The 10,939-nt window shown below is 39.5% G+C and overlaps 5 protein-coding genes across 6 annotated transcripts; 1 reads left to right on the top strand and 4 right to left on the bottom strand.

The window, feature by feature from the left end:
- Positions 1-676: 676 nt before the first annotated feature.
- On the top strand, positions 677-2,036 carry LOC115625313 (50S ribosomal protein L1). The gene is made up of 3 exons (XM_030520331.1): positions 677-976; positions 1,032-1,341; positions 1,399-2,036. The coding sequence occupies exons 1-3, from the start codon at positions 786-788 to the stop codon at positions 1,969-1,971; spliced, it is 1,074 nt and encodes a 357-aa protein (XP_030376191.1). The 5' UTR covers positions 677-785; the 3' UTR covers positions 1,972-2,036.
- Positions 2,037-2,184: 148 nt separating this feature from the next.
- On the bottom strand, positions 2,185-3,546 carry LOC115625314 (GDP-fucose transporter 1). 2 transcript variants are annotated; one of them, XM_030520335.1, is made up of 4 exons: positions 3,413-3,546; positions 3,082-3,345; positions 2,622-3,027; positions 2,185-2,568 (listed from the first exon to the last, which is right to left on the bottom strand). In XM_030520335.1, the coding sequence occupies exons 1-4, from the start codon at positions 3,487-3,489 to the stop codon at positions 2,356-2,358; spliced, it is 960 nt and encodes a 319-aa protein (XP_030376195.1). In that variant the 5' UTR covers positions 3,490-3,546; the 3' UTR covers positions 2,185-2,355. The 2 variants fall into 2 exon arrangements, with proteins under 2 accessions (XP_030376195.1, XP_030376192.1); XM_030520332.1 differs by having other exon boundaries at positions 2,622-3,345.
- Positions 3,547-3,630: 84 nt separating this feature from the next.
- LOC115625315 (protein SGT1 homolog) lies at positions 3,631-4,557 on the bottom strand. The gene has a single exon (XM_030520336.1). The coding sequence runs from the start codon at positions 4,347-4,349 to the stop codon at positions 3,813-3,815; it is 537 nt and encodes a 178-aa protein (XP_030376196.1). The 5' UTR covers positions 4,350-4,557; the 3' UTR covers positions 3,631-3,812.
- A 2,494-nt stretch (positions 4,558-7,051) lies between these two features.
- Positions 7,052-8,252, bottom strand: LOC115625312 (THO complex subunit 3). The gene is made up of 3 exons (XM_030520330.1): positions 8,109-8,252; positions 7,529-8,060; positions 7,052-7,470 (listed from the first exon to the last, which is right to left on the bottom strand). Exons 1-3 carry the CDS (start codon positions 8,196-8,198, stop codon positions 7,130-7,132), a joined length of 963 nt encoding a protein of 320 aa, XP_030376190.1. The 5' UTR covers positions 8,199-8,252; the 3' UTR covers positions 7,052-7,129.
- A 993-nt stretch (positions 8,253-9,245) lies between these two features.
- On the bottom strand, positions 9,246-10,529 carry LOC115625325 (vesicle transport protein SEC20). The gene is made up of 2 exons (XM_030520348.1): positions 10,304-10,529; positions 9,246-10,238 (listed from the first exon to the last, which is right to left on the bottom strand). Exons 1-2 carry the CDS (start codon positions 10,382-10,384, stop codon positions 9,636-9,638), a joined length of 684 nt encoding a protein of 227 aa, XP_030376208.1. The 5' UTR covers positions 10,385-10,529; the 3' UTR covers positions 9,246-9,635.
- Positions 10,530-10,939: the final 410 nt, after the last annotated feature.

The following is a 10,939-nucleotide window of genomic DNA, read 5'->3' as shown; positions in this document are numbered from 1 at the left end:
ATGCTTATTTTACTTCAGTTTTACCCAACAAGTCGTTATAGCCATGTCTGTGTGTCATCCGTCTGTGTGTATGAACGCAAGGATCGCAGGATGTGTCACAGCTATGTTTTTTAAATTAATATAGATACTAATTTTTTTATTTTTTATGTACCCATTGTACAGGAGATGGCCCCGCTCAACTTTCGTGCTCTTCCTTTATTACAAAAAAATGTTTTATTTATTTTCTTAATGAGGGACTAAAACTATAAATCTGAGTCCCACAATTCATTCGACAGAAACGACTAATACGAGCTTGCGCAGATAATTTTTTAATGTATTCATTATTTAGTTGAATGTAAACAATTAAAATTGCTGTTCAATGCTGTTAGCTAAATCAAAAACTTGAAGTATATTATGTTATTAGGAATAACACAATATACTTCAAATAACGATGTTTTTGATTTTAACTACCCGGCTACCGAATTTCGGAGCGGGTCAGTGGCATACCAGGTAATTCAATTTACCATATTATTACTTCATGTGCAAAGTACCTACCAGTGTGACCATAATCTAACATTCGCTATAACCACGATTTACGTTCGGTATTTTTAAGGGTGCTTATTTTTTTGTATTTTATTATGTCGTGCTGCCAGACTGGGCAAAATAGTACCAGGGCAACATTTTTGTGCATGTTATTGGCTATTTTTTATTTAAAATAGTGGCAGCCTAGCGTGCCGACAATGCGAGCTTAGGTTATGCAAAAGGTACTATTAGAAATATACCTACAGCTTTTTGATTAAATAAAAATGATGTCGCTTATGTCGACAATGCGTGCTCTAACCGTGCGCCAACATAACGGCGCTGTTTCCCGGTCCTTGCATTTGACAGCTATAATGGAAGCGGCAAGAAAAGGCACCCGCGAGAAAGCACGCAAAAAAAAGGTTAAAGTTGAGGTAAAGAAGGTTGGCTTCATACCACACAACCAGCGTGATAAAAAGTAAGTAAGAATGACATCTTACTATCAGCCAATCATAATAACTTCATGTTTATAGGATCAACGTGCAGCGTGCAGACAAGCATGTAGACGACTCCTGGAAGCAAATTCCCAAGGACAATGTTTACGTCGGCCGCTACTATCGCTGGCCCGTATACACAGTAGTCGAGGCCATAAAGTGTCATCGAGAGACTCACCATCCCAGTATGTACAACGTGACAAATGCGCCACTTAATGTTGAAATCGAGCTTAATATGCAGGGTGAGAAAGCCACAAGATTTGTCGATAATTTCCAGCGTATGGCGATGATACCGCACAAATTTGATCACGGGGAAGACCGAAAAATTATTGTGTTCACTAAAGGCAATGTGAGTATTAAAGGACTGGAAGTACAAATTGCAATGTAACTTTATCGTCCACAATAGGACGAAATTGCAGAGGCACGCGAAGCAGGCGCCTCTTTGGTTGGTGGAGTCGAGCTGATCAAGGACATCACAAACGGCGAGCTGCTGCTAACTGATTATCAGTACATAATTGCCCATCCAAACATTTTGGCGGAGCTTGTGGCGCTCCGTGGTCTTATGAAGCGTAAATTTCCAAATCCTAAAAGTGAGACTCTGGGCGTGAATTTGGCTGAAATGATAAATAAATTCTCCAGCGGCATTAGTTACAGTGCCATCAAGGATGAATACCAACAAAATTTTGGCTTAATAAAAACCAGTGTCGGCCCTTTAAGCATGAATGATCAACAGCTAGAAGAGAACTTGCGTTACCTTTTGAAGAATGTTGACAGCATGCGCCCCAGACGTGAGGGCCGATTCATAACGCGTGTGCTTCTCAAAAGCCCTCCGAGTAGCGAACAGCTGAAGATCGATCCGTTTTTGTATGTACCAGAGCTTTACGATAAAGGCGCAGAAAAAGTTAAGACCGAAGCAGCCCGAGACTCCAGCAGGGATGAAGACACAACGGAGAAAGTTGTCGCAACTTCCGCGAATTAGTGATTAATCTGGCTTCTTTGTTGGAATTAAAGTCATTTATTGTTGAGATGTATTGTGCATACGCAGCAGAAATTGTTATTCTTTACCTAGAACCTACATTGCTAGTCATAAGGAGGATTCACACAGATAAATTATTTCCCCAAACATGTGTTCATTTCGAAATTTTAACATTACATACTATGGTTATGGAATGATAAACTCCGTGAGTTTAGAGCATGGGATTACTTTCGATACATTTATCCAACTCATATAAATACGTATCAAAATTAAATTAAGTTTTTTGTGCGTAAAAATAAGTATGAACATTTTTTCCGAAATGAATAAAAGCTTGGGTAAACTATTTTCATCTGTGAACTCACCTTACTCTTATTTCTTAATGGATAGTCAGGCTTTTTGTGTTGTTATACTCTGCTGCTGGTGCCGTCGTAGCATTTCCAACTGCTTAAATCGCGTGTATGCGGCACTGGCCACAAGCACCATTACATTCGATGTCCACCAGAGAGCCGATCTGGCGTCGTTGTAATAATGAGTGGCAATGACTGTTTGGACACACGCTTTTGCAGTCCCGGAAATGTTATGCGTTAGAGGCGATGTCACCTAAGAAAAAAGCCGTAAGTTGTATTGAGGTTGATAACAATCCTCTGACTCACCTTTATTTCTAAGGCCGTTACAAACCCAATAGCAAAGCCGCAGAACCCACTAAGTATCATTGCGGCCCAAAACCATCCTGCCAATAGGTGTGGATATGTAATAATAGTTTCCAGCTCTCCGCTCAGTATGATAAGTGGCAAAAAGAGGACAATAGAATAGAGATTGTTATAGTAGCTGAGCAGCCACACCTCCTCATTCACATACGAAAGCGATTTTTTAGTCTGTATAGAGTACATAGCAAGTGCCAAGGAGCTCAGAATACCAAAAATTGTGCCACGCCATGAGAAAACGGTGGTCAAGCTCTCCTGATCAACGCCCAACCAGAAGCCAACAACAATAGCTGCACAGCATAGCAGACACTTAAAGCTGGTACGCTGGCGCAAGATCAGCCATGTAAGTAACACACTGAAGACTGTGGTCAGAGACCTACCAATATAGTAGAAAGCGACGCTGACGTACTTTAACGACAAATTGTTCGCACCAACCATAAGTGTAAATAGCAGTGACAACGGTAGAATTTTCCGAAAGGTGTCTATGTTTAATGGATCACCATTGGGAAAACTGAACACACTTGGATACTTGCGGCTGCAACGGCTCATAGCAAAGCATATAGCGGCACTGACGACGCACTGAAACCATGACATGAAAACTGGCGCTCCCAAATTGACTGACTCACTGCTCAGCAAGTGTTTGTTTACAAAAACTGTAAGAATTGACGTGCTCCTGAAGATATGAAAACATTGTATTGTACATACATATGTATATTAATTGTAAAACAAAATTATCTCACCAATATAGGGTTACAATGAAAAATATCTTAAGATACCGGTTGACCAGCCGGTTGTGCTCTTCCAAATTTTGATACATGATTATACAAATTCGACTAGTTTTTATTTGTGCGTTGCTAACAAGTTAAAACATATGTTATACTGTTTTCCTATCAGCTGTTTTGCGGCTCAAATTTCCCTTATGCCACCCCCTTTAATGAAATAATTTTTAAGAAAAATAATATTTTTCACAAATTCATTGCTCAAATTTATTTAACCAAATGTGGATAAGTTAGTCCTTTGTTAATAACGTTTCTGAGTTTAATGTGTTTATCAATTCAGTATGCAATTTATGTATATTTGTATGTATGTATGTACGAATGCAATTATGCAAAACTCCTTAATTTACTTCGTTGCACCGGACTACTTTTCCCATTCGCGGAATTCAGTGCCTTCCGGTGGTTTTACAGTGACTTTCTCTTTGGATACCTCAGACCAGTTTGTGCTGAGCACAGTGCCACCAGATTCAGAGAAAGATTTGTTCATGGCCTTTTGAACTTCTGGCGAAGATGAGCTGTATATTTTCTTGAAAAGCTGGTTCAACGCCTCCTCGCCCTTGGCGTCCTTCTCTTCCGCCTTCTCCTCTTCGTTAAGTAAGCGATCCCAGTTCTTCGTTTGTATTGTAGGTGCAACTAAGATGGGTTTTTGCTCAAGACTTTGCCATCGCTCGCCAGTCTCCTTGGCCAGTGTTATCTCGACCTTCGATGGGAAGGCTTTGTGTGAAGAACGCTCCACAACAATTGGATGGAGCAATGACAACGTTAGCTCGTATCCATCGGCAGTCATATGTATTTGTTTTGGCCCAATTTTAACCGCGTAGTTCTTTTCTGTGGCGTTCTTGAGTAACACCGTTATAACCACCTTTGATTCCGATTGATACCAATCGTGGCGTACTGACATTATGCTTGCCTTTGTCTCCGAGGAAAATGAAATACAATCAATCTGGGAGGCTATTCTGTATAAGGAATCTGGTTAGTTTAAAATTTGTAGTTGTGATTTACGGTGCAGGGAAATATCTAGAAATGACGCAGCAGCTGTTCGCGAAAATGGTAGCTCAGCTGATATTTTATTTTCGCAATCCACAACACTGGCATAGGAAGTTTTTTCTTCTTCTTCGTTTGCATCGGCACCTGAATGTGGATTGTGAACTTTTCGTTGAATTCAAAAATGTGACGAAAGTAAAACAAAAACGTTGCCAAACTACGTATAAAATTTCAAACATCATTTATATGTATTTAGAATTCAACGAGCATTTGATACGACTTCATACAATATTTTGTAAGGAATAATGAACGGATATAAAATCAAAAATATAATGATAGTCGATTGAGCTCAACTTTTAAATACCCACTCAGACTGTGTGCAAAATTTGGTGTTTCTCTAGCTCTAATAGTCTCGGGGATCAAAGATTTCATACAGACAGACGAAATGCAGGGCTAAGTGGGATCGCCTTGTCATACTGATCATTTATATATGTATATAAGTATGTATATACTTGGTGGGGTCTGCCTGGCCTCCTTCTGCCTGTTGCATTTTTCAATTTGCATAAACTTGCATCGGGCTGGTCACAAAAAAGCAAAGTGGCAGCGCTACGGGAGACGCCGAAATTTGATGATGGGACTGCAGCGCCATCTAGCGGTACCAAGCGAGGCAACTGCAGTCGCGCAGGCGCAGGGTTGTGTCCCGATGGCACCCCAAAGTGGGGAAAAGTCAAGGCCCCGATGAACGGATGCGCAAGGACGTAGATATCTGCAGAGGGACGACATCCGGCGTATAGAAGGCAAGCCGCAACACGCCACTCCTGTTTTTTGGGGCGACCTTTTGGACCCACGGGGCGGCGACCTTTTTCTTTGGATAGTAAGCGGAGACCTGGAATTACAAAAAAAAAAGCGGGTTACAAGCAGTTCGAGGGGGGGCAAACAGGGGCAGGGTCCCACGCGCCGCCCCATTTAAGTTTCTGCAAAAGAAAAAAATAATAAAAATAAAAAATAATACAATAAAAAAAAAAATATATATATATATAACCAAGCCGAAAACGAGGCAGAAAGCGGCACCTAAACAGAGCTTGGTGCTCTATTTAATAAAAAAATGTATACTTACATTTAAAAAGAAAGCTTAGATGTTTCAGTCTAGAAAGTTGTACAAAGTTTGCCAATTGCAAATTTGGAACTTAAATAAATACATATACGCAGTATTGGGTCATATACGACTACTCGCCCATATTTACACTTACTATATACATACATACATATATATACGTACATATAATTACATTTTTACTCTTTACTTATTTAGGAACAAACTAACCGCATTGGGTGTTGGCAAGCCTTTTTCTTGTTTTTGCGTTGATTTATTATCATTTTTTTGTATTAATTTATATTTTATTTCACGCCTGTTAAACTCCTGTATAAACACCTATTTATTAATTTTGCACTCAGTCACATTAAAACATATGTTACATACACGAATTGAATATTTTTTTTTATGGTCGCACAGTCCATTATGATGCAGTAAAGCAGCATAAATAGAGGCGGGAGACTCACCTTTGCCATGGAATAGCTCCAGCACGGCCCAATGATAGGGTATCCATAACAAATGTTACCTTTGGATACAGGTAGGGTGGGTACGCCAGGGATATTTCCAACTGCATCCCATACAGTTGTCCGATATCACAATTCCTGTCCGCCCGCCTGTATGTAATTCCTTTTCACGTTGTCCGGATACGTGGTAGCTGGAGGGAGTAATCCGATTATTTGTTTTTTTCCGTTGCATTACGTTTCTTTTCTTTTATGTCAGTTATTTTTGGTTTGTTTACGTTTGAATTCGGGTTTGTATATTTCGCGTCGAATTTATTTAGTGATGGCTCTTGTGTAGATTATTTGTAATCGATGGAGGAACCGTGTTATCGGTTATTGTGCGACTCACGCGGGCATAGGGTTGGAACCACACACCCAATGAGAAGTTCCGATGAGCCAGCCGGCGTTGCCCAAAGGAATAGCGTAGTCGTAACAATATATTAAATAAATATACATTTATGTAATTGTAAGCAAAGTACACACAGCCCAGCAAAAGCGGACAAGATCTGCTTGTACTTTATACGGGGCGGAAGACCATTAGGCGGATCTTTACCCTCCTCAAATGAAAAATGAGAAACCGCATCAAGGAGAAAATATTGGGAGGTGCTACAGAAACAATGTTGTAAGGAGCATTTGTATAAACAATTAATTGTATTACACCCCCTGACTAAAGAAGTCGATCGGTCAATAATAATCAGTACAAGAGTATATTAGGTTCGTGGGGGGCGAAAAATATAACAGACAAGAGTCGTGACAGATCCTACAAATTATGGCCACGCATGGACACACATACACGTAGACACAATTTCTAGGTAAATGTGAAATTAAACAGGCTTTACGTGAATTCAAATACCCAACATTTTTTTGTTTGTAATATTAGTGTCGTTTTTTTTTTCAACTTTCATTTCTCAATTCTTTAAAATTTCTAAAATTATTCCACATTTCCGTAGAGCATTTCAAAAAAGAGAATTACTCTACTTGTTTAATTTCGTTTTTTTTTTTTTTATAGATTTAAAAAAAATGAAATGCAGCGCATTTACAGCCGTATATTTTGGGCGGGAAAAATGGTATAAAAATGTGTGTTGAATGTGATTCTGCTTATATCTATTCGGGAAAACCATATATTTTAACATTGCCTGCATCCCGATCACGACGATTAAGCTCCTTTTCGTCGCAGGCATACGCCAGCAAATATTGCTTTGGGTGCCACGCTACAGTAAACGTAGATGCGTCGACGTGAATATCTGTGACACGCTCGCCTGTCTCTGTGTACGCAATGTCGATGAGTAGATCTTCGCTAGCCGATGCAATCAATCGCTCGTCGTGACTAAACGAGATTGTACGAACTGGCCATTCCAACCGGCTAATCATGCGCAGACACGCTAACTCATTGGCATCCCACAGCGACACCTGAGCATCTGCTGAGCCTGTTGCGAAGTATTTACCTGTAACGCAGTATATTAAGATGGCATTTCAGGCTGATCGGACATGTTTAAAACTAACCTGTGGGTCCGAATTCAATGCAAATGCAATTCGCCGGATGCGCCTTCAGAGTAATGTGATGCTCCAGACTTGGATAGCTTAAAACGTGCATGCAGCCCATGCCGTTGGTTAGAAAGAATAGATCATTGGTGTTGTTCCAGGATATTTCATTGACTTCGAAACTAAATGGCTCCTCAACGCGTATTTTGTTTGTACGCGTGTCAATGAACGTGATCAAATCCTCCTTGTTGCCGACAGCAATCGTCTTGCCATCTGGCGACCATGCAATATTTATATTTTCACCTTTTGTGTTTGTAACGGACACACAGCCAACACGGATGTCCCACATTCGCACTGTTTTATCGCCGCTGGCAGTGCTGAACAAATCCGGATTACTTTTATGCCAGCACAATTGATCTACGGATGCTGTGTGGCCGCGATATACACTTCCCTTAATAAAGCGATCCCGCTCTAAGCTATAAACCGCTACCGTCTTGTCAAAGGACCCGGATGCCAAGTGACGCCCGTCTGCATTCCAGCAAACTGAATGAACCTGTTAAAAATATTGTAATGACAGCGGACATTTAGCCAATGAAATTACCTTGGACATGTGCGCCCGTTGCTCACGGATTTTGCTGTGACTTCGGAAGTAGGATTTAAGGTCCTCTAAAGTGGCCTCTGTTCGGTTCATAATTGAGTTTTCAAAATTTATCTTTAAATATTATATATCAATACAAAATACGCCGCGTAAATAAGCAATACTCGTCGGCTAGAGATGAGCAATAGAGCTGCCATAAAATATCGATGGGTCTATCGATTTTATTTACTGTTGATTTATACCACTTCGAGAATATTTTAATTAAAAGAAATATATAAAATAATAGTTTATTGTAGATAATTTAAATAGTCCGCTGCAATTACCAATTCCGCAAATATTAATCAATTTGTTGAACAATTTTTTAAAGTTTAATAATTTATTTACCTGGGCACCCCAATTTCGATTGTTTGACGCCTCGAAAGACGATACCCACCATAGGACCTGTGATTTTGTCATAAACTTTTAAATATCTAATTTGTACGTTGTAACAAAATGTAAACATTATTTGACTGGTACCTGTGCCTAAGAGATATTTATTTAAAAATAATAATATAATAATAATTAAAAAGAATAAATAATCAAGCAGACTTAGAGAAATGCAGTAACAGTGTTCTTAATAATGGATCAACTTAGTGCCTAAATTAAAAGTTATTTTGCGGATGGGCAATTTCTCTATAGAAAATAAATAACAGAAAAGGCAAAAAAAGCTAAAAAATGTATATTAACAAATTTAATGTTTAATAACATGGAAATTTCGCAGTGGCACATACAAGTACATATGTATGTATATTGTGACAGTTTAGGGGCTTACCAGTGGCTTCCTAACCGTTGAGTTTTGAATCAGTTATCAGTTACTAATCAAAATGTCCATGGACCCATTAGCTCACTTTCTTAGTAAACAAGGTTACGGAAGTGTGCAGGCTTAGCAAGTGTTTTACAACTAAGCTCGATTCAGTAGACATTTGTGGATCAGATAAGCAACGTCATGCAGATTATATATTTCAGTGCCGTCCTTTTGTACGCACTTGGTTTTGCGTTGGCTTACGGAAGTCCCAGTACAGTGTTTGATATACTTTTTCGAGGCAAGCGTTCGGGTGGCTACTACTTTACACTAAAAACACCTCATTCTGGATATCATAGCAGCAACTTTGGACATGAGACAAAGCGCAAACCACAGCAAAACAGACGCTCTTACCAAGACATTTGCCGTTTGGTCAACGCAAATGGATTCACTAACCCAGGCGGGGTACCCAGATGTCCTTACTAGACGCGCAATTGTGTTTTATAGGAAAAATATATAATTTTAATCTTGGAAATTTTACTAAATATAAATATGTGCAAGAAGCATTAGGTATAAAGACATATGTACACATATGTATATAACAATACACCGAATGTATTATCACTACAAACGAAGAATATTTCGCTGCAACCACAGAGGCGCAACTCAAACGTGTTTCCTTACATATAAAACTTCCATGAACTAATCCTTAAAAAAATGCATTCTACAATCTGGGGTCTGAAAATTGTCTAAAATAGCCGCTTTTGCACAATGTAAAACACGCATGCGAGGAACAGAGAGAATGCGAAGAATAGCAGCATCTTGTCAGTACATTCCCGTCGCCCGTACTTTTTTAGCAGCTTTCCCGACTGCGTTATAGTACCAGCAGTGTTTTGGAGCTCATCGCTGGTTGTCTCGACATTCTGTGATGAAGCTACGAGCGTTTCCAGCGTGATGGCACTCTTCTGGGTTGTCTCCGATAGATGTCGCGAAATGGCCAGCATCTTCTCAGTCACGTCGTTCTCCTGTGACACAAGACTGCTGCGGTTGTGTCGTGCACCAGTGCTTGGCCGTTGTCGAAGGTCACTTTCGCCTGTTATAGCCATTAGTTCTTCACGATTGGCCTTCTCAATTTCGAGCATGGTCAAAACGTTGGCTTTCCGGAATGCCTGTAACGTCTTTGAGAATTGCTCTCGGTGCGTGTCAACCTCCTTTGCCAATGACGGATCTGACATGTCGCGAGCCCAATCGTCTAGGCGCTCAATATTTTTACGGAGCGCCGCCAACTTAGCTCGCCCAGCCTCATTCAGCGCTTCAAGCTCACTGATTGATGTACGGCTGTTTCGAATATCCTGCATTGGAAAGCAAAATTGTTATTTCTGCCTTTTTATTATTATTGTATTTGTCATAACTTTACCTGAATGACGGCCTTAGCCTGAAGATTATTGTCGATCAGGTCCTGCCTAATGGCCTGTAGCGTGAATTTGTCCTTGTCCATACCAACGCTTTGCAATAAACAGCTTCAGATATATATTTTAAACGCTGTCACTAAAAGTATTTTTACGTTTACGACTCAAAGAAACATCATAGTGCTCCAACTACCACAATAAATTTTGTTTTTTTGTTGTTATGGAGGTTTGACGTGGTGTTCGATAGCGCCACTAATTATCGATAAGACCAATGTTTTTAAACGATAGTTTTCGAAAATATCGCTATAGTATCGCCGCCCTTTAAAGCAAATAAACTTGGTAATTTGTTTCAATGTTAGATGCATATAATATGAATATGACATTTCGATCTCACTACATGATGTAGGCCAATATTCCGCTATTGTATTGAAAACGTCTTACGACATATAGCTTTCTTGTTTGGAAGCCTCGGTGCAAAGTTTAGAGTGTTTACAATAGTTTGAAAGTGCAAGTTTGTTTATAGTAATTAATTAATCGATGCGACAGCGATATTGCAATAGAATAATATCGAGCTGTTAAAACACATTTCTATATTTTTCGATTTAATTTAGCTTAGCTAATTTAACATAATAAATTTATTAATT

The sequence above is a fragment of the Scaptodrosophila lebanonensis genome, unplaced genomic scaffold (assembly GCF_003285725.1).
Source record: "Scaptodrosophila lebanonensis strain 11010-0011.00,11010-0021.00 unplaced genomic scaffold, SlebRS2 tig00000072-arrow-pilon, whole genome shotgun sequence".
Lineage (NCBI taxonomy): Eukaryota > Metazoa > Arthropoda > Insecta > Diptera > Drosophilidae > Scaptodrosophila > Scaptodrosophila lebanonensis.
Note: the sequence above shows the minus strand (reverse complement) of the source record. Positions and strands in the feature narration are given on the sequence as shown.

Excerpts from the sequence above, each read along its gene's own strand:
- LOC115625313 (XM_030520331.1), top strand. The coding sequence starts at position 786 with ATGATGTCGCTTATGTCGACAATGCGTGCTCTAACCGTGCGCCAACAT. Across the intron at positions 977-1,031 it reads CACAACCAGCGTGATAAAAA|GATCAACGTGCAGCGTGCAG; the intron begins GTAAGTAAGAAT and ends TCATGTTTATAG. Across the intron at positions 1,342-1,398 it reads TTGTGTTCACTAAAGGCAAT|GACGAAATTGCAGAGGCACG; the intron begins GTGAGTATTAAA and ends CGTCCACAATAG.
- LOC115625314 (XM_030520332.1), bottom strand. The coding sequence starts at position 3,489 with ATGTATCAAAATTTGGAAGAGCACAACCGGCTGGTCAACCGGTATCTT. Across the intron at positions 3,346-3,412 it reads TTCATTGTAACCCTATATTG|GAGCACGTCAATTCTTACAG; the intron begins GTGAGATAATTT and ends TCATATCTTCAG. Across the intron at positions 2,569-2,621 it reads TAACGGCCTTAGAAATAAAG|GTGACATCGCCTCTAACGCA; the intron begins GTGAGTCAGAGG and ends CTTTTTTCTTAG.
- LOC115625315 (XM_030520336.1), bottom strand. The coding sequence starts at position 4,349 with ATGTCAGTACGCCACGATTGGTATCAATCGGAATCAAAGGTGGTTATA.
- LOC115625312 (XM_030520330.1), bottom strand. The coding sequence starts at position 8,198 with ATGAACCGAACAGAGGCCACTTTAGAGGACCTTAAATCCTACTTCCGA. Across the intron at positions 8,061-8,108 it reads AACGGGCGCACATGTCCAAG|GTTCATTCAGTTTGCTGGAA; the intron begins GTAATTTCATTG and ends TATTTTTAACAG. Across the intron at positions 7,471-7,528 it reads CATTGAATTCGGACCCACAG|GTAAATACTTCGCAACAGGC; the intron begins GTTAGTTTTAAA and ends ACTGCGTTACAG.
- LOC115625325 (XM_030520348.1), bottom strand. The coding sequence starts at position 10,384 with ATGGACAAGGACAAATTCACGCTACAGGCCATTAGGCAGGACCTGATC. Across the intron at positions 10,239-10,303 it reads AGGCTAAGGCCGTCATTCAG|GATATTCGAAACAGCCGTAC; the intron begins GTAAAGTTATGA and ends TTTCCAATGCAG.